Genomic DNA, 24,862 nt, shown 5'->3' with positions numbered 1-24,862 from the left:
AAACTTTCCATCTCCAGGCAGAAAAAAATTCCTCAATAGGATTGAGGAATGGAGAATATGGAGGGAGATAAACAACTAAAAAGCGTGGGTGGGCAGTGAACCAGTTACGAACCAGAGCAGCCCTGTGGAAACTTACGTTGTCCCAAATGACAACGTACCTGAGCTGCTCTGGGCCATCTACCTGATCTGGTGGAATGAGTGTGTTGTGTAGGGTGTCCAGGAATGTGATCAGATGGGCGGTGTTGTAGGGGCCAAGGGTAGCATGGTGATGGATGACGCCGTGATGGGTAATCGCTGCACACATTGTGATGTTCCCTCCGCACTGGCCAGGGACTTCAACAATGGCACGCTGGCCGATTATATTCCTTCCCCTCTTTCGTCTTTTTGTGAGGTTGAACCCAACCTCATCAATGAAGATGAACTGGTGCTCCACTGCAGCCACCTCTAGCTCAAGGACTCTCTGAAACACACATGACAATATCAGAAATAGACATGGAGTGGTCACTATTGTGAAGCACAATCATTATGATTACAATATTGAAATATGTATAATTTACTGTATACAGTGTTGGGAGTATGCATCAATTGTGGGACTCACTTGCACATAGTTATGTCGCAATTCTTTGACTCTTTCTGAATTGCGTTCAAATGGCACCCTGTAGACCTGCTTCATCCTGAGATGATTTCTGCGCAAGACACGGTCCAGTGTTGATAAGCTTACCCTATCAATATTTTGAAATATGTCATTGTTTTCTATTATCTTTCTTTGTATTTGCCGTAATGTTATGGCGTTGTTTTCTAGGACCATGTTAATGATTTGAGTTTCCTGTTCAGGAGACAGAACACGTTCCCGACCGCCTTGTGTTGGTAATCTTTCAGTTCTGCCAAACAAATAGTAAAATACTGTAAATACAAAGTAGGTATACATTTCCTATATACATGAAGCATACTTTACAGTATTTTTACAGTCCTACAGAACAGTCCACAGGCAATACTGTACTACTGTACTCATTGAGTACTGTATTGATATGTAGTACTGCAATTTTCTAGTGAGAGTAGATTTCTTACCTATTCTCATTTCGGAAAGTCCGGATGATGGATGCCACAGTGTACCTGCTCAAATTTGGCTGTACTCTTTGCCCAGCCTCCCTCATTGTTAGACCATGGTTGACCACATGATCAACCAAAGTGGCTCGGATCTCATCAGAGATTACGGTCCTTGGCCGTCCTCGTCCTCGTCCTCGTCCTCCTCCTCGTCCTCCTCCTCGTCCTCCTCCTCGTCCTCCTCCTCCTCCTCGTCCTCCTCCTCCTCCTCCTCCTCGTCCTCCTCCTCCTCCTCGTCCTCCTCCTCCTCCTCCTCCTCCTCCTCCTCCTCCTCCTCCTCCTCTTCCTCCTCCTCCTCCTCCTCTCACTCCTCCTCCTCCTCCTCTCACTCCTCTGGCTCTGCCTCTGTTTCCAATGTTGGCATCCATTGCTCCATTGAAGAGCTCACCTGTTGCCCTTTTATGCTAAAGCTCTGATTGCTAATTGTAAAACTGTGTGACAGGTGTTTGCCCATGTGAAGAGTCAGTGTGCATATTTGAATGGCAGTGTGTTCCTTGTGAAAACAAGAAATTTTCCGCATGAAAATTGTGCCTAAAGCAGAGAATTGTGTGTAGTGTTTTGAAAAAAGTGTGTTTTAGAACTGCAGTTTGAGTGTAAAGCAGGAATTGTGCTTGTAGTTTAGCAGAATTGGCTCAGGGGGTTGGTGAATGAGTTACATGTTGTGGTCATTGTGTCTCAAGTACCAGAAAATGTGTGTAAACAATCGAGAAAAACTGTAATGGGTTGGATTCAGAAATCCACAGCGCTTCAATGTTCAGTGATTTGTAATGAGTTATTAATCAATATTTATGCAGCTAAATATCAAATGATTTGAATGACATCGTCAAGCTTCTGAGATTTACCAATTATAAAGTTACATGTGAGAAAAGCACCGAACACCTGTTAAAAACTATATTTACTCTTCTAGCTGACCCTGACAGCTGAGGTCACTGGGGTCACTCAGGCCGGTTGTCTACGCGCCGATTCTTAGCTAAAACATTTGCTTTACTTTTCATCTTCAATCACTATAATGATGAATATTGTCTGAACCTCTTACTGAGAGAAAGTACATGTTATCAGTATGTTTTGGGAAAGTTTTCTGGTCAGAGCTAGAGCTCAACCAGCTCAGTGTGTGTGTGTGTGTGTGTGTGTGTGTGTGTGTGTGTGTGTGTGTGTGTGTGTGTGTGTGTGTGTGTGTGTGTGTGTGTGTGTGTGTGTGTGTGTGTGTGTGTGTGTGTGTGTGTGTGTGTGTGTGTGTGTGTGTGTGTGTGTGTGTGTGTGTGTGTGTGTGTGTGTGTGTGTGTGTGTGTGTGTGTGTGTGTGTGTGTGTGTTACAGGATGTTCTGAGGTGAGCTACTGTCACACAGGGGAGGTAAAATGACCATCTGTCATCCAGATAATCGATGGAGATATTCTTCTGACTCACAGCCCATATGTGGACATTTTCTGTTTATCTGTGCCTTAACCAATCAGAATCATTCAACCTGACGTGATGATGTAGTTTAGTGACCTATGTTAGAGTATTGCTGCTCAGTGGTGTCGGACTGGGGATAAAACCAGTACTGATTACCAGGGCCCCAAGGGGAGAGAGGGCCCTTGAAAAGTCTGGAATATATTTAATTTTACCTGGATATTTTCATTTCCTAATTAAATTTCATAATGAATGTCATATGAAATGTAAAGTTAGTGTATTGGCTGAATAACTTGGTTGATTGACTGACTACATTTTGTATACAAAAAAGTAAAGACTATCTAAGGTCTCACGGTCCCACCCCTTGCTAATGTGTCCATCTGCACGCATTTTGTTTATGTTGGTTAGTTGAGCATCTGGTGGAGTGCATACTTCAGCTGTAGAAATGTCTTTCTCAAAGAAAGTCAAATCAGGCCACCAAAAAAGAAAGGAAAGAAAACAAAATGAGGGATATGGGGGCCCATCAGGACTGCCTGTGCATAGGGCCCGGGATCTTGTGCTACGCCCCTGTTGCTGCTGTATTAAGTGTGTACGGCAGAGCGGCCTATGAACTCCTTGAGTGTTGAAGCTGACTTCTGCTGATGAAACTGCAAACTATTCTTTAGTAAAAAAATCTTCAATTGATGCATCTCTTGACTCCTGTTCTTCAGTCATTATAACTGGTCTTACATTTATTTTTTAAGTATTTATTGCATTATATAGTTCAGTGTTAGTCCGATGCCAGTCAGATCCCATTTAGTTAAAAAAGGTATAAAAGGTAGGTATTAGTTAAAATGTTAAATGTTTTAACATTTAACATGTTCAAATTTTGCATAATCTTTCTTTTTGCCTTGGTCAATTTCAGCAACTTGCAATCCATCCACCCTGTTTACTCTGATAATAGTCTTAGTTTTATTGATTGGCTTTATTGTGTATTTGCACATAGATCCATGTATGAACAACAGAAATTACACTTTACACTTGTAAGATCAGTCACAAATCCCCATGCAACTAATCGTAAGATTACACTATAATAAACACCAGTTTCAGATTACTCATGATATATGAGCTTTACAAATACCTGTGATACAGAAAAACTATAATGAAAAGGATTCAGATTTAAGACAAGAATACGAAGTAACAAACAGTAGTCCACAATCAAATCAATAAAAAATTAATTAATCAGGGATTCATAAACTCACATTTTCTTTTGTATTTGATTCATTTTAAAACAGAGTTGGAAAAAATGAATCAGTTCAGTAAGATCATATAAAACAGCAGTATATATTTCCTCGTGTCCACATGGCTCTCAAATAATCACTTAGAATTCAACTCATATTTCAATATTTCAGATTCACATTCACATTGTCATGCAGTTCATAAAGCAGAAAACACTGTCATACCATACTTTTGTTCTAGTAATCAAGCACAAAAAAAAAAGAAAAAAAAAGAATACATTAAGCATGATTTATATGTCAGAAATATATAGGCTACATTAAAAAAACAGAGATGCATTTTAACTATGAAAGCTTGTTTCCGCCATGGAATAAAAATAAATAAAAAAGTAAGTGTAACTTAATTCACAATTCTGACTTTTTTTCGTGCAAATGCAAGTTTAGCTCTCGCAATTTTGACTTTTCTTTTTGAGCAGTCGCAATTGCGAGTTATAAAATCAGAATTGTGAGGTATAAATCCTAGAGATTCAGTTTTTTTCATCGGAATTTGACTTTATAACTCGCAATTGCAACTTTATATCTCACAATTCTGAGAAAAGAAGTCAGAATTTGGAAGATATAAACAATTGCGGAAAAATAAGTCAGAATTGTGAGATAAAAAGTCGCAATTACCTTTTTAATTATTTTCCAGTGGCAAAAAAACAAGCTTCCATATTTAACCCTTTCTCACATCATTTTAAAAATTAAAATAATAGCTGCCCCCCCAGCGTGAGCATTTTAGATTTCACCTTTATAATGATCTATAACGCCACCATGTTAGTTTGCACCACAATTCAGTGAATCGGATCTGTCAGATTTACAACACGTCAATTCATCTACTTCTGGAATACATTAAAGTAAGTGTATCCAGTGCAGTAGGAGAATCATTTTTTATAGTTAGGCTACCAATACAATGTGTATCTGATATGAATAAAACAAGTCGTTAATTTATAATTGAAAAGATTGCTATTGCCGCTTCCATAAACATCAGTGTGTATTTTACAAACTATAAATGCATTGTTTTGCTATACCTAAAATAAACATTATGTGGTTGAAAACACTGAATAGTTATGATATACAGTATGACAGCGCTGAGTGTCAGTCGCTCAGCTCCAGCCGAACCGCGAAAGCATTTGAATTTAGCAGTTGATCATGTGATGCACTTCATGTGTCATAGAACAGAAGAAAAGCTCTCGGGAGCATGCGTAAACGTCACATCCTTTGGATTTTCCCGGCAAAACCGGCCCAAGGCTTTTGCATAAGGCATTTGTCAATTAGGCTAAATTAAAATTGTTACATATATCTACACTGATCAGTATGTCATGCAAAGCACATGTTTACATTGTTACAGATTATTACAGGTTGATTCTCCTCATTATTCATCCTGATCCTGAGTTTGATTCACTTTATCTTCACTGAAACCTGTTATAAAAACACAGAAATATTCACAGTAAAAACACCAAGTTAAAAAATGAAAATAGTAATGAATAAATCATAGTGTTGAGAACAATGATGATAATTATATGTTCTCCTGCATTACACTTGTTTCTGTTTATTAGCCTGTACCATAATGTATTACACACTGTGGAGAATATGTTGTGATTTATAAATGTTAATTTAAATTATTCTTTGTTCTTTAGTCTTTTATTTCTGATATGATGCTAATTAATGGAGAGTGACATCAACACTGACAGTTAGATTCAACGAATATAAAAGGTCTTATTGACCATTGGCTCAGGAGTCAATAACAGTTTGTTAAATTAAACAATTAGTAGTGTCCAATCAATGTGGTAAATTACTAAATTATTTTAAATGGCTACAATATAGAGCAACATTGTGTGCTTTGATCAAAACAGCACCAGATCAGCTCTATTTGTGTTAATGGTAAGGTTGGCTGTTCTGTCTAAAGTAAAACAACAATATCATATATTTAATATTTCTATATTAATGGTGTTTGTCAAGTTGTTTGCATGTAATACTTACACCTTTGCCTTGGTTACTTATACTTCTTGCAGTAAAACAACAGTTACAGCCCAAACCATCAGAACAACACTGGCACCAGATATTCCTGATACAGCACCTGAACCTGAATCTGTAATGATAAAGACAGACATTAGTGTGAGTGTGTCTGATCTATAACACACACTATAAACATCAGCACTATATAACCTGAGTGTAGATCTGATACTGTAAGGATAAAGACAGACATTAGTGTGAGTGTGTCTGATCTATAACACACACTATAAACATCAGCACTATATAACCTGAGTGAAGATCTGATACTGTAATGATAAAGACAGACATTAGTGTGAATGTGTCTGATACACACACTATAAACATCAGCACTATATACATGTTACACAACAGGCAGAAGTTTTGTAGGGTTGAAAGTTAACCAAGGCATGTATTACTCTGCTAGGATCCGTTCCCATCAAACGCTCATTTTACATTCATAGTCTCACAGAGCTGCTGCTTAAGGTCTATTGGCTGAGATGTTTATAGGGGTCTGCTAATTGTCACACATTTATAATAAGTTGTATATGTTGTAAAATGTAATTATTTCATGCATATACTTTGAAATCATTTCAAGTGTAACATTCTTATATCTAAATAATTCATATACAGTAAATAAGATATTGATAATGAAAGATTTGATCTACTCACCACTGACAGTAACACTGATGGTCCTCTGAACGGTGTGTGAGCTGCTGATCATGTTCAGATGATAATCTTCAGAGTCTGTCATTCTGGAGCCACGGATAGTGAGAGATCCAGATGTTTCACTTAGCTGCAGTCTGCCGTTGAATCTCTCATCACTGGTGTCATGTGTTAAGAACTCATTGGTCCCTTTATTGATTTCAGCAATGAGATGGTTTTTAAACTTCCACAATATCAAGTCATGTCCTTGTATTTCAATACGACCAGTGTTCAAAATGATAGGTTCTCCTTCCGTCACTGATACTGTCTTCATTTTACCTGTCACAGCAACAAACACAATGAAGGCAAGTCAGAGAGGCGAACAAAGAATTAGATGTGCATACCATAAAGTAAAAACCTTAGCTTGTTACAGCTTGGTTCAACCTCTTGCAATAGATGAATTCCATATAAGAGTTTAATTTCCTTCAAGAAGTTCTTATATTTCTACCATTTCAAATAAAAACATGCCCATGAATGTCCCCACATTATGATATTTATGTATTAGTAATATGCAGGTAAATATTTGTATGATAAATTGTATCTCGTATGGACATATGGTATTACATTTTAATTGTTCAGGTCTTAAAAATCATTACATTTTACGTTAGAACCGTGCAGCAATAGGCTACTACTTGATAGGAATGATTGAAAACACATGACATGTTTGGTACTTTTGTCATGCGTTTTCTCTGCAAAGTTGTTCTTCAGGCTATACAAGGGGGCATGTCACAGCTCAAAAATACAGTATAGCCAAATTACAATACTGTAGCCTATTATTTTTACTGGAAACATTTGAACACAAAAAGAATAAACATGGTACAATTGTAGCGCACAGACTATTTTTAACTGTTGTGAAATTGCTGTTTTATTTTGCACCGGCAGCTATAATGCGGTGAGTTCGGAACAGGCCGGGTAGAGAGAAACGAGCGAGTGAGTTAGGCTGGTGCGTTTGTACATTTCTTCTTGCATTCCGCAATTAAAAGTTAAGAAACGGAACCTCTTCAGACAGCCTAAGTCGATACAAGACGATACTTCAGTCTGTCGTTCTTTTTAGACGATACATTATTAATTAAGCATATGATAAACTAATGGAAATCAATCTCAGTACATTATTAAATAAATCCTGCATACATTTCAATCTAATTTAATGTAGCCTAATCTTAACAGTTAATTTGCTAACTGTTTACTAGAGTAATATCATTTCACAGAACAACTAGGCTACTCACCAACAGCCATATAGAATTGTCTGTGTAAAACCATACTGATGGTGTTGATCTCCATTGTATATTCTCCAGACTGATCGATGCGGATGTTTTTGATGTTGAGGTCTCTGGTTTGATCATTCAGATCAGTGTTTCTCCATCTCGTGTCAACAGGGCTGTTTAATCCATTAACTTGCGCGAGACCATCGCTGGTTCCAATGTTTGTAAACTGATACTTACTGAATGATTTTACGATCACATTTTGAATTAATATTGACAAACAATACATAATTTGAAAGATTAAAGGCTCAAGCATCTATATTTACGATCGTAATGTCATAGCGAAAACATAATTTTAATTCGTAGCCTATCAAGAGATCATAACAATTCACGTAACTTCAAATTGGGTTTTAAAAAAATAAATAAAAAACTGTCAATTGAAAATGACAGATCCATTACATCAAACAAAACAGGGGTGGTTATATTGGCAATAATCCAAAGCATAAAATCAGTTCAGAGATTTTAGTCCAAAAAGGGCTAATCTAAGAGAAATGTCATTTAAATCAGCTTCGATCGTTTACGTATAACATATCTTCAGAGAGAATAATAATACTTGCCAATTATTTGATAAATAATGTACTCTAAGAGTATCAATAGATCAACTTTACATCATCTTGCTTGCTAGAATCTACAGAAAAACCCCGCCTCCAGCGTTCTTTGTGTGGCGCTGATTGGTCAGTGATTCAAAATGTTCTAACAGCGACACCGACTTCTGGGTTGTCCAAATATGGCCGACCTATAATAATATTCACTGCACACAGTCAGCCAGTGTAATGATAGTAAAGTTCTGATTGATGGAAAATGCAGTCAACATATAAATGATCTGTCAGCCTTGTGTGTAGGTTTTCAAACATATAAGTTTGTGTTAGGTATTTTAATGTTTGTAGGCTATTCCTAGTGAAGGTGCATTGTGTAATTTATGCTTCACTGGAATGGAATTACAAAAATAATGACAATTCGCTAAATATCCAAACAGGTTTCCTGAAGCCTGTCTGCCTCTGTCTTGGCCCTTGTTTTTTTTTTTACCAAACTCACTTCATTGGTTTAGCCAGTGTTGCTATGTCAGTCTGCTCTGGATACTCAAACACACAGATCAATGTTTGATAGCACCACACAATCACGGTGTTAAACTTTTCAGGGAATCAACCAAAAAAATGTTTATTGCTGACTCAAACACTGAAACACAGAAAATACCAGTTTGGAATCACAGATGTGAATATTAGCATTAGAATTTGAAATTTAACCGAGAACAGAAGAGTAGAAATAAATGTCAGACATCTAGTCATGTTCATAACTTGTGATAAACTATTGTGCTTTTAGACAGCCTAACTGTTCAGACAAAGCATAACTGATTTAATGTTCATAAACTGCAGCTTTACCAATTGCGCTCAATTATAACTAGTGGTATGTTATGGTTCACCTTCTATAAATTGCTAATCGTTCTTTCCAGGTTCTCCAAATGTCTTTTTTACTTTTTATGTGCGTTCACTAAGAAAGAATATTACAGGAACCTAATTTTTAGTGTCTTCTACTTCAGATTTCAATTATAACTTGTTCAGACTTTAACTTTATTATTTTCCAAATTGTTCTGGCACAGTTTAATATGTTTATTCCTAAATACCCTTTATGCAAATTAAATAATATTTTCTTTTTCAAAATATATAATCTTCTCATCATTTTTTCCTAGTAATATAATTAATTATGGTACCTGAACATCAAACTCACAACTTTCATCTTTCTAAAGAGACCAGAATTAAACCTGTAGTCCAGAGGGTTCATGAACTGTGACTGTTTTAGTCTGTGTATGTCAGGTTTGGGTTTAAGCTCAACTAGTGGAGGCGACTGTTAACAGGTTAAGTCTTGATCTCCAAACTTCCACTGTATCTTATCTCTCTGTATATCAGTAACACCAGTGTGTAGGGTGACAGCATCTCCCTCAGTCACTGATACTGACTTCACTCCATCTGTATCAACAAAAAACACATCTGGAGAACAAACGGAAATGGTTTAATCTTATGCAGCAAGTCACTTTCATTCAATACATTTTTAAATGTACATGCACTATGGGGCAAAAATGCCAGAGACCCAGAATATTTGTGACTTAAAATTGAAGTTAAATGTGAAAATAAGCAGATTCACAAACTTTTTTGTCAGCTGAAGCTCTTTGACCAAAAGTATTTTCTTGAAGCCCTCCCAGGAAGTTAATATTTCAATAAATTAACAACCCATTTGCATGTAAATGTTTCTCTGTTGTCAGTTAATGTTCACATGGCGTGCATGGCAATATTTAATTTGTTTTATTGTAAGTGTTTTTGTTCTTATTTTAAGAATATTTATTATAATTTAACATTATTATGATTTTATATGTGTCATCGACTCAAGAACCCCCTTCAATTCCCTCACAAACCGCTAGGTGTTCGTGACCTTAAAGGGTTAGTTCACCCAAAAATGTCAATTCTGTCATTAATTACTCACCCTCATGTTGCTCCAAACCGGTAAGCCCTTAGTTTATTCAAAAACTATTCATTATTCAACAATCTCTTCTCTTCCACGTTATTCTCCTACACTGTTGACCCAAGTAATCACAGTGCAGCGCTTCAGGGTTCATCATCAGAAAGCCGGCTCACTTTTGGCCGACGCTAGTCACGTGAGCACCACGACACATGCGTGTGATGCTGACCCAGGGGCTGGCCAATAGTGAGCTGGCCTTCTTACGTAGAACCTGAAAGCGCTGCACTGTTTACACTACGTCAACGGCGTAGGAGAATGACATAGAAGAGAAGATATTGTTGAATAAAGTCGTTATTTTTGTTTTGTTTTTGCGCACAAAAAAGTATTCTCATCGCTTCATGGTTAAACCACTGTACTCACTTAGTTTACCAATGTCTTTACTACCTTTCTGGGCCTTGAAAGTTGAAATGACGTTGATGTCTATGAGGGGACAGAAACCTCTTGGATTTCATAAAAAAAATATCTTAATTTGTGTTCTGAAATGAATGAAGGTCTTATGGGTTTGGAACGACATGAGTGTGAATAATTAACCCCTTCAGTTTGGTAAACCCTGATACAGACGGTCAGATGTTTTTTCTTCCGTTGAAACTCAAGATGTTTATTGGAACATCTCAAATCATGCTGGTGAACAAGATCATCAGGTTTTGTGTCACTTTAAAGATTGACATTGAGTTTTCAAGACCTGTTTCTCCTCTATACCTACTTTTTTGATAAAAACAAACTCAAATCATGATATCTGGAAATAAAGGAGCTCAGAATCAGTAATTTCAGCCAAAACAATGGTAACGCAACATGACATAGGACTTCATTTGTGGTAACAGGATTTATTTCCTCATGGTTTAAAGAATACAAAATATAAAAGAACAAATGCAAAGCGGAAAACAAATACTTATTAAAAATATTTGACAAACCTTTTTGTTGCAATTACAATGATGCTAATGAAATATTTAAATAAAAGTGGGACAGGAATGATTGAAAGTAGCCTAAATGATTGAACTTCCATATAGTAATCACTAAAAACATTCAAATAATAAATTCTCTCAAAATAGTGTGCATTATAAAATGTTTAAAATATATATAATCTGATTACATACATATATATATATATATATATATATATATATATATATATATATATATATATATATATATATATATATATATATATATACACAATGACCCTTATTTTGAAGTTCAATTTGGTTCTGATGTATCATTTTTACATTTTCCATGTGTTCCTGTATTGTTGGTTATCATATTTACTCATTACTTTCACCTGTCTATCAGCTCTTGCTTGTTCTGAAAACAGGCCTGTGTTTAGGTAAGTCTGGGTCCATTCTCATCACAATACAACTTTTGTGGAGAATGTAGATGGTGTGTGTGCTGTAGCTGTTCTCCAGTGTTTTCCTTGTGCTCACTAGTTCTGTATTTTGTTTATATAAAGTACCCGCTTGCTTTTAGATCCTCGGCTTGCTTCTCTATTGCCTTTCATTGTGTAAAAGTACAATTTGTGCTTATCTTTTTTGAATTTTTAAAAATAATGTTTGCTGGATCAATTATATTAAACATCAAGAAATCTCTTTAATCTTATTTGAATATGAATCAGGCATGTAATAAATTGAAAACAAGTATTATTAGAAAATGTTATTTATATATAAACTATTTACATGTATATATAATATAAATTATGTATAAATATATATACAGTATATATGCAATAAACAGTTATTCATAAAGGATTATTGTGTATAATTGTGATTATTTCAACTCATCTTCACAGACAGGTAGTCCACATAATGATCGCACTGAGTTACTCACCGCGGACAGTGACAATGAATCTGCATTTGTTGTCATTCATGCTGTCCTTGATCTTTAGTTCATAAACTCTGGAGTCTGTGGTCCTGATGTTTGTGATGGTCAGAGATCCGGTCTGATGATCCAGCTTCAGCCTGTCTCTGAATCTCTCTTCATTATTCCCAGGTACTGTGATTTTGTTGGCTTCTCTATCAATCTGTGCAATGACATCGCTTTCACCTTCAATCTTCCAATGCAGCTCATCTCCCTTTGTTTCAGTAAAATCAGTGTTTAGTGTGAGAGAATCTCCCACCATCACTGACACTGACTTCACTTCATCAACTCCAAACACACCTGAGGAACAAACAGAAACAGTTTCTAAACAGATTACGCTTCTAAAGCTGTTAAGATTTCCATTTACATGCACTTCTAAGACATATGTATTTAACTGTAACACTGTGACATATGATAATTCCATTTACTAAACAATATACAGGTTGGAAAAGAAAGATTCAGGCAATTCGATTTCCTAACATAATTCCTGACACTATTTTAAAGTGTAGCAAATGCTACTGTGAATCGCAGATCTGTTGCATTTCTGTGTTTTTTAATTAAACCTGTCATGACTTGTAAACTGTCAAAAGTAAGTTTCTGTATCAGGAAGATCACATGCAAACAGAACATGCACAAATAAATAAACCTGAGTTTAAACGTGATACACGGTATTTAATAGTACAGCCTGAAAACATGGTAATTTCACACGTTTAATACAAATAATTGCAATTATGTAACATTTACTATCATTTTATATAAATTAACACGTGACCAGATTTAACATACATACTGACACAAAGATAAAAACAAAATAGCGTAGCGTACTATTAAATTTTTTATTATTTTACACTATCTTGTTATTTTAACTTTTTAATTATTTCTATTATTGTTTTCACCTTACTGTTTTTGATTAAAATGTTTCCAAGAGACCTTATGAGCTCTGCTGCTTTTCAGTCTTCCAGGTTTGTATTTCCACAGCATGAAGATCTTACAGATGTATGAATGAACCGCTCGTTTTTAAAATGCCATATGAAATACCCAGAGCCCAAAAATGGAAGTTCAAACACAAAATTCTAGAGATGGTTATGCAACCCGAAAGTTCCTTCGAGATTTACTGTACATATGGGGTTTTAGGTTACACTTTATTTTAAGGTGTCCCTGTTACAGTGTAATTATACATTAAGTATTGAGTAATATAAATTAACAACATGCACTAACTATAGAGTTAGGGTAGGATTAGGATTTGGTTGAGGGTTAGTTGCATGTAGTTATGCATAGACACTGTTATGTTAGGCTATATAACAAAACGTAAAAATATCATCACGTTATGTTTACCACAGGCTTTATTTTACTCATAAATAAAAAATAAATAAAAAACATAGGAAAACCATAGGAAAATCTCATAGGAACCATCGGCAAATTAGACTTCCGGGTTCTGACGTCATCCCACTCTATTGGCTGATCCTTGAATTATAAATTAATAAATATGAATATATATAAATAAATATGAATCTTGTGTTCTAAATCTAAACTTTCTAGATTTTATTTCCTTAAATTCTAATTTCAAGATCAATTGAAATCCTGTTTCGTTTTGTAATATTCTTCCTAATCTTGAAAAATTCTTCCTAATCTTGTTTTCTCTGAGTATCCCATTCCTTATGGGGCCATAACTCTTCTCACAGACTAGTTTCTTTGTCAGTAGCTCATCCTTTTGATATGATTGGGAATATTTGTTTTTTTATCTGACTCTTCTGGTCAAAACAGGAGAATTAGACAGCAATTGCAGAATGAGATGCTCATTTCAACTTTGAAAAAGATGTAAAAGGAATATTTTAATAAACTTATATATATATATATATATATATATATATATGTAAGGAATAATTGACGACAGGCCGTTGAATTATTAGAAAAATAATGCACACCCGAGGTGGTAATGCGGTCACGACGCGAAGCGGAGTGGCCGTTACACCTCGGGTGTGCATTATTTTTCTAATAATTCAACGGCCTGAAGTCAATTATTCCGCTTATACTACAGTTACCACACCTCGAAACATTGTTCAGATTATGTATTTCAAGACGTTTGTAAAGTTTTTGTCATTAAAATGCTCTTGTATGAAGGACTAATTTCTTACGCATCTAATCCCATGCCTCCGTTGCTAATTCCAAAACGTCATTTCAGAGTTAGTAACGGAGGTTTGAGCCGCTGATAGCAGACTAATGCTGGGGTCACACGACTAGCTGACACATTCTCTGACTGTTTTCATCGACTGCAGCAGATTTTAAACACCGACTTTGAACAAGACTGAATTAACGCGCTGAACACGCGTTTGGGCATGATCAGTCATAAGTATCAAATTACATTCATAACCGGCCTTAAAGTGTGTTCCCGGCTTTATGCAGTTATTAATGCAGTTATTAGAGAGAGATGTTGCAATAATGAGACAGAAAAGCATGTGCGTCAATATTATTATTTATTAATTAATTCAATTCGTTTTAATGAATTCGTTAATTCTTTTTTTCTTTCTATTATTGACAGATGACAGTAGCCTAGCCAAATAAATGAAACCCAAAGCCCTTTTAACAAGTAGGCCTATCAATAATTATTTATTTGTTAAATTATCTGCAATAAAAATCCGTGCTGCAGGACTATCCATTTATTTAGCCTATATTCAGTTTAATTTTCTATTGATTATAGATAGGACTTTATAGTTTATTTATTCAAATTAAACTGCATGTTTCTATTGATTGTGAAGCTAGACATTGAAAATTGCAGATCAAGCGCATGGGGCGAAATGGTTTTTCTTGTTTTGATTTGTATCCGATTTTCCGTTATTACAGTTGACTACGCGAAGTGATATGGAACTGTAATGCGGTCAAGACCTGCCTGGAACTACTTTAGCCGTGCGTTTCCCTGAAAATAATGCACACCTTAGAACGTTCGTCAACCAATCAGATTCAAGCATTCAACGGCCCTGTAGTATAAATATATATATATATATATATATATATATATATATATATATATATATATATATATATATTTTTTTAAACACAAATGTAAATGTCAGGGTCCTTAAGCCCTACTTTTTAGTTTTTTGTAAGGAACTTAAATACCTGGACACTCTCCTTACATCCAGCAACTCCAAAGCCCTTAAAACTGTCATTTCTATGGTAATTCTCAATACAGCCTACCCTGGCAATGGTTTTGTATGTTCTTGCAATCATACAATAAAAAATAATAATAATTAACTGCAATCTTTAAAGTGAAACAAGGTGTGGTCGGGTGGCATAATTATTCTGAAGAAATATAAACGTGTCATGACACAAACCAAACCCACACCTGCTGTTACAGGATCAAGTTATAACAGCAATAAAAATTCTCTCTAATTTTACTTGTTTGATGGTGACCACGTGTTTTCTATTTCCGCTTTAGACCTAGTTCCACTGAAAGTTGTGATGCAATAAACATTGTCACGCAAATTAAGAAGAAAGAAACGTTAAAAATATTCCACTATAAGCAGTAACACTGTTTGTGTTGTCGGTTTTCACGTAAAATAGTGAACGAAAATTGCAGGCAATCAGAACCCTCTAGTTTTCACTTTTAAACACACATGCACAAAATAACTTACTAAAATTAACCCTTATAATGGTGCTGACATCCTGTCATTATTCAGTGTTATTTATATTTGTATAAAGGTAATAATAGTTAAGAATGGTAAGAAACACTGGTTCAGAATTTCACAAAAAAAAAAAAAAAAATCAGAACATGCGCCTTTTGAAAACCGAAAGTGTTGACTTAACGTGACTCACCGTGAACAAGTAATACAAGCCCCAAAAGCAGAGAAAGGTTCCTCATGTTGATGTCACTTCTTACCGCATCCAAACTGAATGACAGCAGTGATCCAGGATCGCCTACTGATGATGATGATGATGATGGGCTCTAATCAAACGGACCAAGTCACGTGATTTCTGCGAAGGTAGCGGATGTGTTACGTCATACTAGTGTCCCAAAGTGAACCTATAGAGTTGGTTAAACGGTTGAACATTTTCACAGAGAGAGAGAGAGAGAGAGAGAGAGAGAGAGAGAGAGAGAGAGAGAGAGAGAGAGAGAGAGAGAGAGAGAGAGAGAGAGAGAGAGAGAGAGAGAGAGAGAGAGAGAGAGAGAGCATATTTTATTCTTGATATTTCTAATCTTCTGAGTAATCTTGTCAGTATCATAGCCTGGAACTGTCAACAGAATCAAGACAAGTGCTGCTGTTAATCAGTACAGACAGTACAAGTCAGTACAAGTTATTTATGTAGAAATAAGTTTAAAACTCATTCACTTGTCTGGATCATCTCCATAACCTATTATTAGCACATATTTCCTATGAGCATAACCTATTATTAGCACATATTTCCTATGAGCATAATCTGTTAAATCACATTTTACATGAGCATTTAATCACCATACAACAAAATTGTCTGATCCTGTTTTGGTCAAAATGTACATTGTGGGGAAAAATGCCCAATACAACTATTTAGTCATTTTGAAAGAAAACAGTTAAAATGTTGAAATAACAAATGTTGAAATAAACAGTTATGTTACATCATCTGAGGTCAACTTCAGTTTATTACCCATGAATCAGACATTTTCATTTCAGGACACTAGGAGGCGAAGTTGTGCAATATATAGCCTAAATACTAAATGTAGTATCATATGATTTGAAATTATGGCTTGATAATATCACAAGTCGTCACAAGTCATGCTCAGTTTCCTTGTAATCGCATATCTACGTCAAACAAAATGCAAAATGTGATGACAGCAGGGAATGAATAAACACTCTGAACTTTGAATCTCTCTAAATGCACATTTACATTAAATTGTGCAAAGAAAGTTGCGGGTTAAATACACAAGAACATTGAGTGAAAGTGTATGTGTGCTGAGACAGAAACTGTCTTCAGGATGTGGTCTGCTGAAACTGTGTTCTGGCCTGCAGAATAAGAGATGATGATGATGATGATGATGATGATTGAAACATCAGTCATGTTAAACACAACCTGAACAGCTTATATGTCATTGGTCTAGGAACTGAAATTAACAAAAATATATAGTCGCTGTGAAATGAGAAGTGAGAAGAAGAAAAAAACACACACAGAATTGACGTGTACACAATAATGTGACTTGAATCAAGTCAGTTCTTCATTGTATTATATTCAGTGTCTTTTGTGAGGTTTGGAAATGATGGAGAGGTTTTTTAATGCTGTTGTTCCCTAGACAACAAAATATAAGAACATTAAGGGTCAGTTGTGTCTGCCGAGACAAATACTGTCTCAGGATGTGGTCTACTGGAAACTCAAAGTCACAAAAAAATACATGAAATGAGAAGTGAAAATAACATGTGCAAGAAGAATTAATGTGTAAACTTGAATCACGTCAGCTCTTCATTGCACTTTATTCGCTGTATTTCGTGAGGATTGTAAATGAGGGAAAGGTTTTGTTAATGCTGTTGTTCCTCATAGACTCGATCTGTAACCGCAGAATAGAAGATGTTGATGACCACAAGAACTGAGACCATCTCAGAACTGATCAGATCCTATTCAAGATTATTTGCATTCAATGACTGCAGAATTTTTATCTTAAAACAACTCTAAACATGAGTCTGATCTGATTGGACAAGCCTATTAGCATTAAAAGTGAACAAAAAGTGTTAAACAAGAAGCAAAATAAAGAGAACCTTTAAAAAAAAGGCCAATAACACAGAAACAAACACAAATAAAAGTGATAATTTTCCTGGATGTCTGAGTGTTAGTGTGTGTGAACGGCTAATCTTCCTGCTGACATATGCAAATATATGACTTTCCCTCAAAACAGCTTTACTTTGGAATAAAAACAGTCAAATGAACGTGTTTTTTCTCTCTTGCAAGTTATAACACGTTTCCACAGAATGCTTTAGACAGTCTCAGCTCAGTTTCTGAGTTAAAGTGAAACTTGCTGCGGTCTGAGTTTATTTCAGGTTAGTTTAGTGGAAGAGTGACCCAAATTAATGTGGTTTCTGTTGAGTGGACAACCGTCTTGCTCCTGTTTACATTGCATGTGTGCGGTTGACTGATGGGTAAACAGACAAAGACATTATTTTCCTTTAAGACAGATTTTTACTCACATCTATTGAATGTAGACTGAACCAAACGTGTGCTGCAAGAGAAAAATGACATGCAACACCTCTGCGAGTATGAGAGCTGTGTGTCAGAAGTCAAGGGTCTCAAACACAAAGTTAGTTCATTCATGACCTCTATATTACTGTATAGCTGGTTGTCCTGCATCCTCAATAAACAAGCTACAAGTCCAAAATGCAGCTGCTAGAGTTCTTACTAGGTCAAGAAAATATGATCATATAACACTAATTTTATCTTCTGGTTACATATTAAGTTCTGATTGCTATTGACCTATAAGGCTCTAAACAGTTTAGCTCCTGTGTATTTAAAGGGATAGTTCATCCAAAAATGAAAATTATGTCATCATTTACTCACCCTCAAGTTGTTTCAAACTTGAAAAAGAAAATATTTTGAAGAATACCGGTAACCAAACAGACTTCCAGAAGGTTTTATGGAAGTCATGGGCTCCATCAACAGTTTGGAACCGACATTCTTCAAAATATCTTCTTTTGTGTTCAGCAAAAGAAAGAAATTTATACAGGTTTGAAACAACTTGAGGATGAGTAAATGATGTTGATCATTTTAAGTGAACTATTCCTTTAACCGATCTTCTATCACCTTACAATCACACTCTTTAAGGTCACAAACTGAGGTCTTCTGACTGGTAGTACCTATCTAAGTCCACTAAAGGAGGATGAGCGTTTTCACATTTGGCTCCTAAACTCTGGAATAGGCTTCATGATAATGTTCGGGGCTCTACTTGTATTTACATTTCTGAAATACATAACTTAGACAGTTACCTCTGATAACAGATCACTCTAAATTTGAATGTATTGGCACGTGCATTTTCTGTAAAGCTGCTTTGAAACGATGTGTATTGTGAAAAGTGTTATACAAATAGGCTATAGCCTATTGAATTGAATTGACTTAGAGAACAGAATGAAGTTCATCTACTCTAGAAATGTAAAGGCTGCAGTAAAGATCAGTCAAGAGCATCATTCTATTGAATGTATTGAGGAACACAGACTGATTAAAGACAACATTATTATAAACACCCGAGCAGCCACACCAATAGAGCTGAGCGCGTTCCTGTACACCAAACTGAGCGCGTTCTCGCGCGTATTCACGGAGGCGCGCAGAGGGGAGGAGTTTGTCTGTTTGACTCTAAACATCAAATTATCTACAGATAGTATTTCGAGGTATTTACAGATAGTATTTAAAAAACACTTTCTGTCGAAATCGGTTGCAAACTATAGCGATTTATCTCAAACGGTTGGAGAAAATGATCCACGCGTTTATTTTCTTCTGTTTGTGTTTTTTTCATCTGGTTGGTAAGTACAGTCTATGACGTCACTCGAAATAACACACATGATGTTTAAGTCCGTGGATTTGAATCTTGCGAGTAACGAAAAATATCTGTTTTTTTCACTGCATTTACTCAATCTTTGCAAGATTTAGAAACCTTTGTTAGTAGAAAACGAAAGTGTATGATAGAAATGTGTGTATTTGATGTGCTTTTTTATACTGAGAATGACATGGAATGTGAAGAACAACATATTATACAGTTATTTTGTTTTATTAGGAAATTACCATATACATAAAAAGAACTGGGCTCAATGCAAAGTTTGCAAAACAAATTTTGCACATTATCACATTTTAAAAATTACTAAATTAAATATAAATCTTTTAGAAAAAAAACACTGGATTTTATGTATTTTTTCTATTTTTTATTTCTAATTTTGTTATTTATTGATTTTTTTTATTTTATTTCCTGGCGGCTAATGTTAGGCTAATGGTTTAATGTGAATATGTAATATCTCTTGTTCTCATGGCATTAACGTCAGAGGATTTCCATTTTTGGTATTAGTACAGTATAAATTTGTTAATTAGTGAATGTAATATGGTGTCATTGACTGAAAAAGAAAGATAATTAGCATTTATGAATCTATAGATAGATATATAGGTTAGGCCTACTGTTAATTTCTACATGGCTACTAATACATTAAAGTTGTATAAATTAACAGTAGCATAAACATACATGAGTTAACAATGAACAACAGTATGTTTATAAATCAACATTCACCAGATTAAAATATGCTGTAAATATTGTTGTTTGTTGTTAACTCATGACACATTGTAATGTTAACAAATAGGACGTTATTGTAAAGTGTTGCCATATTTTTTATAATTACATTATTTAATATTGTTCTTCAGGTGTGCTTGTTGCTGAGTCAGATGTGGTGAAGACAGTGCCAGTGACGGTGGGGGATTCTGTCACTCTAGAATCTATTATTGACATACAGGGATATGAACCGATAGAGTGGAGGTTTGGAACCTTTCGCATTGCTAGATTCAAGGAAATAAATGGTGTCTTCTCTACTGAATATAAGGATTTGAGATTCATAGGCAGACTCCATTTGGATAATCACACTGGATCTCTCACCATCACAAACATCAGCCATGAACACAGTGGAGTTTATAAACAAATCATCGGAACTAAGGATCCAGCCGCGATTTACAATGTTACTGTTTATTGTGAGTAGATTTCTACCTATTTTGTAGAGTGCATTTTCCTGTCTTTTTGTATTCATGTTAGTTCCATTTACCCATACAAATATTTCAGAATCCAACTTTATATTCAACTTAAAAAAAAAAAAGCTTTTTATGCCATTCGTGTCTCAGTGTAATTCTATGTTAAATTAGAATTATTATAAATGTTAGGATATGAGTTAAAATGATGACGGTATCAGTGCTCTTTGTGCACTCTTTGCACTAACTGACTCACATTATAATAAACTCAGTGAACTCAGTGAACGTTGAATCCCTCACAAAACATCCCTCTAACTAACTGTCATTTATTTCTTGTGTTTTCCAGCTCATCTGCCCATTCCTGACATCTCTAGTTACTGTACACAAAATCCTTTATCAAAATGTTCATTGCTGTGTTCAGTGTTGAATGTGAGTCATGTGACTCTCTCCTGGTACAAAGGAATCAGTTTATTGTCCAGCATCAGTGTGTCTGATCTCAGCATCAGTCTCTCTCTACCTCTGGAGGTGGAATATCAGGATAAAAACACTTACAGCTGTGTGATCTACAATCCCGTCAGCAACGAGACCAAACACATCAGTGATCTCAATTGGTTGAGTTCAGGTAGGCCTGGAGTGATGTTAGAGGTTTTTCGGTGGTGTTATTTATTTAGCTGTTTACTACTTATTGTCTTTCCTCAGGCTGCAACCTTTGTTTTGACACCACTGAAGCTGTGATCCGATTGGTCGTCACTGCTCTGATGGGCGTGGCTGCGGTGGCTGCCATTGTTGTCCTGGTTTATGACATCAGATCCAGAACAGGAGTGGAGAGAACAAACATCAACATCAGACATCGATGAACCAGATATTGTAAACAAGAATGTTAAATTACAATGAGGAAAAATAATATTGTTTTTTACTTTTTAAATTAATGACACTTAATATGTCTCAATATGAAGTAAATCCAGCCCTGACTCACCTTCATGTCGTTCCAAACCGTAAGACTTTTGTTGAAGATATGAAGATATTTTAATTCAATCTGAAAGCTTTTTGTTCCTTCATTGACAGCTGCGCAAGTACTTTGAAGCTTCAAAAAGTTAATAAAGAGAATGTAAAACTACTTATATGATGGACAGATTGAATTTAGGCTTTTTTTCACATATTGATCAGCGAACATAAACAGAAGCTCAACCGAACCTGCTTGATCACAAGAACAAACCTCATTGTTTCCTGCAGAAGCTCAAACATACTGCGTAACACAAGGATGAACTTCATTGGCTCTTGCTGAAGCTCAAACGTGCTGCGTAACATGAGAATGAACCTCTTTGGTTCTTGCTGAAGCTCAAACGTGCTGCGTAACACGAGAACGAACCTCATTGGTTCTTGCAGAAGCTTAAACATGCTGCGCAATATGAGAATGAACGCCAAACGTTGTGAGTGTTAGAAATCAGGAATGATGTGAGGCTTCATATGTTTTTCATCTTCAAACCAAACTTGGTTCTTCAGCCGACAAAGTTTAGCAGCTTCCCATAATGTTCACGCATTAGGTCAATAGGCGGAGAGAAGCCAGTCTTTTGTGGCTGTTCGAATGCATACGACCACATGAGTGTTTACTCTACGAAAGCAATCCAGTCGAATGCGTTTTCAAAAACCTCTGGAAGTGGTCGAAAGTGGACGTTTTAGACCCCGTTTACACCTCTATTTAGCATTGTCCAATTGTGATCCAATCAACCAAAACATTGAACTGTTCAGCTTTAGTTTGGCTAACGACTGCAATTCTGCTTGGCCTGCTCTCGAAGTTGCACCAGTTGACGATTAAAGTTATTTTCCAAACTTTGAATGGCTTCCAGTATGGCCAGGGCTCCACCTTCCTTTGATGCAGTTTTGCTCTTCTTCCAGGCTGTAATTTTGCTCGGAGTTGTTGGCGAGTTGTCTTTTCTTTTCTCTTTTGAAAATGTTGACTGCTCGATTCATATAGTTTAGTTTAATGATCTCTTTGGGAACTTTTTGAAGCGTCAGAGTGATAGTTGGTTAGACTGTCAGTGGAGGGACAGAAATCTATCAGATTTCATTCAAATATCTTAATATCTTCATTTGTGTTTCAAATAATGAACGAAAATCTCATTTTTTGGGTGAACTATCCCTTTAAGAATGTTACTGATGACTTTGCTCCTGTGAAAGTCAGAACACTGGGAAATCTAAAGCACCTTGGAGAATCACAACAGCAGTTCAAAGTATGAAAAGAAAGTGGAGAAATGCTGAGCATATGTGGTGGAAGACGAAACAAGTAGTCTATCTATAAACATCTATAAAGACAGCCTTCATGCTTTCAATGTGGAAGTAGGCACAGCTAGACAGACCTTCTTTACAAATATTATAACAGCAATTAAAAAAACACCTGCACTCTTTTTGCTAATGACTAACGACCCCAGAGCCAGTGAATTGAGTCTGCTTCCTTATTTCTGAGAAGAGAAATAATATCAGAAAGGCAAAGGCATATCCACGTGTTTTGCTGAGGTCATACAGACCGGACCACAATTTATATTTCTGATTTCGAGGCAAATAATGGTAAAATCTTGAAAGAAACTGTACAGCATTTTAAATCATCAACCTGCATCCTTGACACGCTCCCCACTCCCAGATCTTCTAAGTGGTAAAAGCCTTACTTTTTCTGGGACAAAGTCCCTTAAAACTGCAGTATAAGCCCCTCCTGAAAAAGAACAATCTGGATAAGACTATAAGCAACTGTAGACCAATCTCAAATCTTCCGGTCATAAGCAAGATTGTAAAAACAAAGAAAAAAAAAGTTGTTTTTAATCATCTGAACAAATTCTTAAGCTCGAATGGATACTTGAAATGCTTCAGTCTGTTTTCCAACCGCATCATAGTACAGATACAGCGCTCATAAAGATAATAAATGATATTCACCTTAATTCAGGCAAATTATCAGTGGTACTACTCGACCTCATTGCTGCATTTGACACTGTCGATCACAACATACTTCTTGACAGGCTGGAAAACTGGGTCGGGCTTTCTGGGATGGTCCTCATATGGTTGAGGTCATAGTTAAAAGAGATAGGATACAATGTGAACTGGTGACCATAAGTCTGAGTGGACATCCATGACATGTGGAGTCCCACAAGGCTCAATTCTTTCACCGCTCCCATTAAACCTGTACTCTCCCACTGAGCCAAATAATGAGAAAGAACCAAATTGCTTACCACAGCTATGCAGACGATACACCGATTTACTTAGCCCTATCGCCTAACGATTACAGCCCAATTGACTCCCTGTGCCAATGCACTGATGAAGTTAACAGTTGGATGTGCCAAAACTTTCTTCAGTTAAACAAAGACAAAACTGTCACAAAACTGTCACAAAAAGACACACCTTCACTCTAGGGGTCAAACAACTAAAATCAAGTCAGGAATCTTGATGCGATTTTGGAGTCGGGCCTTAGTTTCAGTAGTCCTGTAAAAGCAATAACTAAATCAGCATACTATCATCTAAAAAATATAGCAATAATTAGATGTTTTGTTTCCAGTCAAGACTTAGAGAAACTTGTTCATGCTTTCATCACCAGCAGGGTGGATTATTGTAATGGACTCCTCTCTAAAAAACAAACAAACAAAAAAAACATAAGAGTTGCAGCTCATAGAGAACGCTTCTGCCAGAAATGATGACATATCAATCCAGTCCTCAGGTCTTTACACTGTCTTTCAGTTACATTTACTGTATGTCTGATTTTAAAGTATTATTACTTGTATATAAATCACTCAATGGCCTAGGATCTCAATACATTGCAGATATGCTCACTGAATATAAAACAGACATGCAGATCATCAGGATCAAGTCAGTTAGAAATACCAAGGGTTCACCAAGGGTTCACTAAGCATGGTGAGTCCGCTTTTAGCTATTATGCCAGTCACAACTGAAACCAGTTTCCAGAAGACATCAACAGTATTCAAATCCAGACTCAAAACACATCTTAGCTGTGCATTTACTGAATGAGCACTGTGCTACATCTGACTGATTTCACTGTATCTTATTCATGCCTCCTCTTTTAATTCTTTTTATAACTGTTTTGATACATATAAATACATTTTAATCAGTCTTTTATTGTCATTCTTATT

The 24,862-nt window shown here is 35.9% G+C and overlaps 2 protein-coding genes and 2 long non-coding RNA genes across 4 annotated transcripts in view; 2 read left to right on the top strand and 2 right to left on the bottom strand.

The window, feature by feature from the left end:
• LOC309475595 (uncharacterized protein) overlaps positions 1 to 16,068 on the bottom strand; it is a 374,444-nt gene extending 358,376 nt beyond the window's left edge. The window contains exons 1-5 of the mRNA XM_082138428.1: positions 15,879 to 16,068; positions 12,036 to 12,365; positions 9,564 to 9,691; positions 7,671 to 7,830; positions 6,412 to 6,723 (exon numbers count right to left, since the gene is read on the bottom strand). Coding sequence (XP_081994554.1) covers positions 6,412 to 6,723; positions 7,671 to 7,830; positions 9,564 to 9,691; positions 12,036 to 12,365; positions 15,879 to 15,924 — 976 coding nt within the window. The 5' untranslated portion in view covers positions 15,925 to 16,068. The remainder of the gene's footprint in view (positions 1 to 6,411; positions 6,724 to 7,670; positions 7,831 to 9,563; positions 9,692 to 12,035; positions 12,366 to 15,878) is intronic.
• LOC309475727 lies at positions 361 to 1,226 on the bottom strand. Its single transcript, XR_014197817.1, has 3 exons — positions 1,069 to 1,226; positions 599 to 881; positions 361 to 460 (listed from the first exon to the last, which is right to left on the bottom strand). It is a non-coding gene; the product is annotated as an uncharacterized lncRNA (long non-coding RNA).
• The window catches only part of LOC309475700, a 28,217-nt gene continuing 5,700 nt past the window's right edge, over positions 2,346 to 24,862 (top strand). Inside the window, exon 1 of the long non-coding RNA XR_014197788.1 lies at positions 2,346 to 3,670. This is a non-coding gene — a long non-coding RNA (uncharacterized lncRNA). The remainder of the gene's footprint in view (positions 3,671 to 24,862) is intronic.
• On the top strand, positions 19,340 to 24,842 carry LOC309475665 (CD48 antigen-like). Its single transcript, XM_082138571.1, has 4 exons — positions 19,340 to 19,534; positions 20,418 to 20,738; positions 21,079 to 21,354; positions 21,432 to 24,842. The coding sequence occupies exons 1-4, from the start codon at positions 19,486 to 19,488 to the stop codon at positions 21,587 to 21,589; spliced, it is 804 nt and encodes a 267-aa protein (XP_081994697.1). The 5' UTR covers positions 19,340 to 19,485; the 3' UTR covers positions 21,590 to 24,842.

The sequence above is a fragment of the Leuciscus leuciscus genome (genome assembly GCF_965113295.1).
Source record: "Leuciscus leuciscus genome assembly, chromosome: 15".
In the NCBI taxonomy this organism is placed as follows: Eukaryota; Metazoa; Chordata; class Actinopteri; order Cypriniformes; family Leuciscidae; genus Leuciscus; species Leuciscus leuciscus.
The sequence above is the reverse complement of the archived record's forward strand: the minus strand, read 5'-3'. Positions and strand labels throughout refer to the sequence as shown.